The 2,500-nt window shown below is 38.5% G+C and overlaps 1 protein-coding gene across 1 annotated transcript in view; it reads left to right on the top strand.

Annotated features, from left to right (window-relative positions):
- TM35_000421450 (putative phosphatidylinositol-4-phosphate 5-kinase-like) overlaps positions 1–2,449 on the top strand; it is a gene marked incomplete at both ends in the record, with an annotated part of 3,474 nt that extends 1,025 nt beyond the window's left edge. Inside the window, one exon of the mRNA XM_029029956.1 lies at positions 1–2,449. This exon is cut by the window's left edge and continues 1,025 nt beyond it. Within this exon, the coding sequence (XP_028878753.1) occupies positions 1–2,449 (2,449 nt within the window).
- Between the last annotated feature and the right edge of the window lie 51 nt (positions 2,450–2,500).

Below are 2,500 nucleotides of genomic sequence, written 5' to 3'. Positions count from 1 at the left end.
TACTCGTCCACAAACAGAAGTCTACACATCTCCCACCTTTACGTTTATCCCAACAAGGCGTGGATTACAACAGCAACAACAACAACAAGAAAAACCTTCTAATGTCATTTTATCGGATATTACGGAAACCGCACAGGATGATTTCTTTATTCGCACCGCCTCACGAATGGAAGGACGTAGACGACGATTACGACAAGTTGTGGAAAGACACGCCAGTGAAGAAGTGAATACAGAAACAACCGCTGGAGAACACACAGACGCCTCTGTCGCTTCCACATCTATTCCACAATCAGGAATAAATGGTTCGCCTATGAGTGGAACATTGGGAACACAGACGGGAATAACAGATCTCATCACTACTCCAATGAAAACAAATAATAATAATAATAATAATAATAATAATAATAATAATAATAATAATAATAATAATAATAATAATAATAATAATTCTACAAAAACAACACTACCGCGTACAAGCAGTCGTTTACATCATCGACGGACTAAATCTGCCATGTCCCTTCCACATACTACTACAGATGGTATAAATTATAAAAGTAATGGTACTTCATCCACATCTGTTGGACAATTGTTTAGTTCCCCGTCTGGTAGTTCGCTTCCCACAATGACGATAGCGACTGTACCAAATAATCCAAATCAATTAGGAGAGGAAGTGGATCCAAAAGGAGTACATAATCGTGTTTGGTATATTCATCAAATTCTTCGTTTGACCTTTGCAAAGGCTATTCAATCATCCTCGGAAACAACATATCCTCTATCTATGGATGAACCGAAACTGGACAAGAATAAGCATGAAGGTCATTCATCTGAACAGAAACAAGAAATAGGTGAACGTACATCTCCGAATTCGTCAGATTCCTCTGATTCTTCTGATTCTTCTGATTCTTGTTTACAGTCCACCTCTTTTGATAATGTGATGTGTACAATGGGGCCTACATCTTCTAAGCCTAGTGATGTTTCAACGAATGTTGTTCCTCCTCATCAAGGGACATCCAAAACTAATACTAATACTAATACTACTAATACTAATACTACTATTACTAATATTACTGTAGAGAGAGGTGGTGTTTACAGCAGTACTCCATCTGCTGCCGTTCAACGTGCCATTGATGAAGAAATTTCTCTACATTTCCGCTGTTGTCATGATGCGGCTGTGATGGAAACAGCCAATACCCCATTCCCACGTGAACTTCCACCTTTTCGTGAAGAAAACAGTAATCGTGATCTTATTGAGACATTTGCGATGGATGTTTCTTCACAGAGTAGAATACGTGAAGATGAGGTGCGTATTATTTTACATGCCCCTGTTTTGTTTAGTCAAATCCGTAGTTTTCTTCGTATGGATGTAGATGGATTGCGAGCCGCACTGAGTTCAGATTGTGTCTGGCGTCAAACCCTTTCACCTGGTAAGAGTGGAACAACACTTATCTATTTTGGTAATTTTGTAATGAAGAGTGTAAAAGAGAGTGAGTATCGTTTTTTAAAACATCGCTTTCTTAGTAGTTATGCGGCATTTTGTGAACGAAATCCAAATACTATGTTACCTCGTTTCTTTTTATTACTTTCCTTTACATGGATGCGGCTGCGGGAGTGTAAACGGTATGTGTTAATGCAGAATGTATTTGCTACTCGTTATTATATTCATCGTATTTATGATGTTAAGGGAAGTACAGTGGGTCGTAGTGCCACCAGTAATTCAACGACATCTCCTACAAATACTCACAATACTCATAATACTAATACTAATAGTAATAGTAATCCTACACATACAACAACTACTACTAGTACTAGTACTACTACTACTACTACTACTACTAATCATAATCATCATAATAGTAATAGTAGTGGTACACATATCACTGATAGTGTAGATAGTAGAGCCCCACGCACACCATTTGGTGCATTATTATTAAAAGATAATGATCTCCCGACTCAACTCATCATTTGTGGAGCTTTACAGCGTGCCCATCTCTTAGCCCAATTCCGTAGTGATACCGCCTTTCTACAAGCTCTCAATATTGTGGATTATAGCTGTCTCATTGGTGTACGCAGTCGTGTGTTCTCACGTACAGAAGGACCATCCAAAACAATTATATTAAAAGAAAGACGGGGATCTACTTGGCAAGAAACAATGAGTTCTGTTGCGATTGGTGTAGGAACACAACACGATCTACAGATGGATAGTACATGTATATTTGGCTGTGATGGTGGTTTACTCTCTTTGCCTATTTACACCACTGGAGATGATACCACCGCAAGAGAGGATGTTTACTATATTGGTATTATTGATGTTCTGCAGGAGTATACACCGGCAAAACGACTGGAGAACTTTGCAAAGGGTTTATGGAATGATAGACGGCAAATTAGTGTTGTCCCACCAAAGGAGTTTGCTGAGCGATTGTATAAGGTATTGGAAAATATTACGGTGTAAAGTTTTATTATCTCTCCTTTCTCCTCTTCTTCTTCACCAATGTACACACAC

This window comes from Trypanosoma theileri (genome assembly GCF_002087225.1).
Source record: "Trypanosoma theileri isolate Edinburgh chromosome Unknown TM35_Tth_42_V1, whole genome shotgun sequence".
NCBI lineage: Eukaryota > Euglenozoa > Kinetoplastea > Trypanosomatida > Trypanosomatidae > Trypanosoma > Trypanosoma theileri.
The sequence above is the reverse complement of the archived record's forward strand: the minus strand, read 5'-3'. Positions and strand labels throughout refer to the sequence as shown.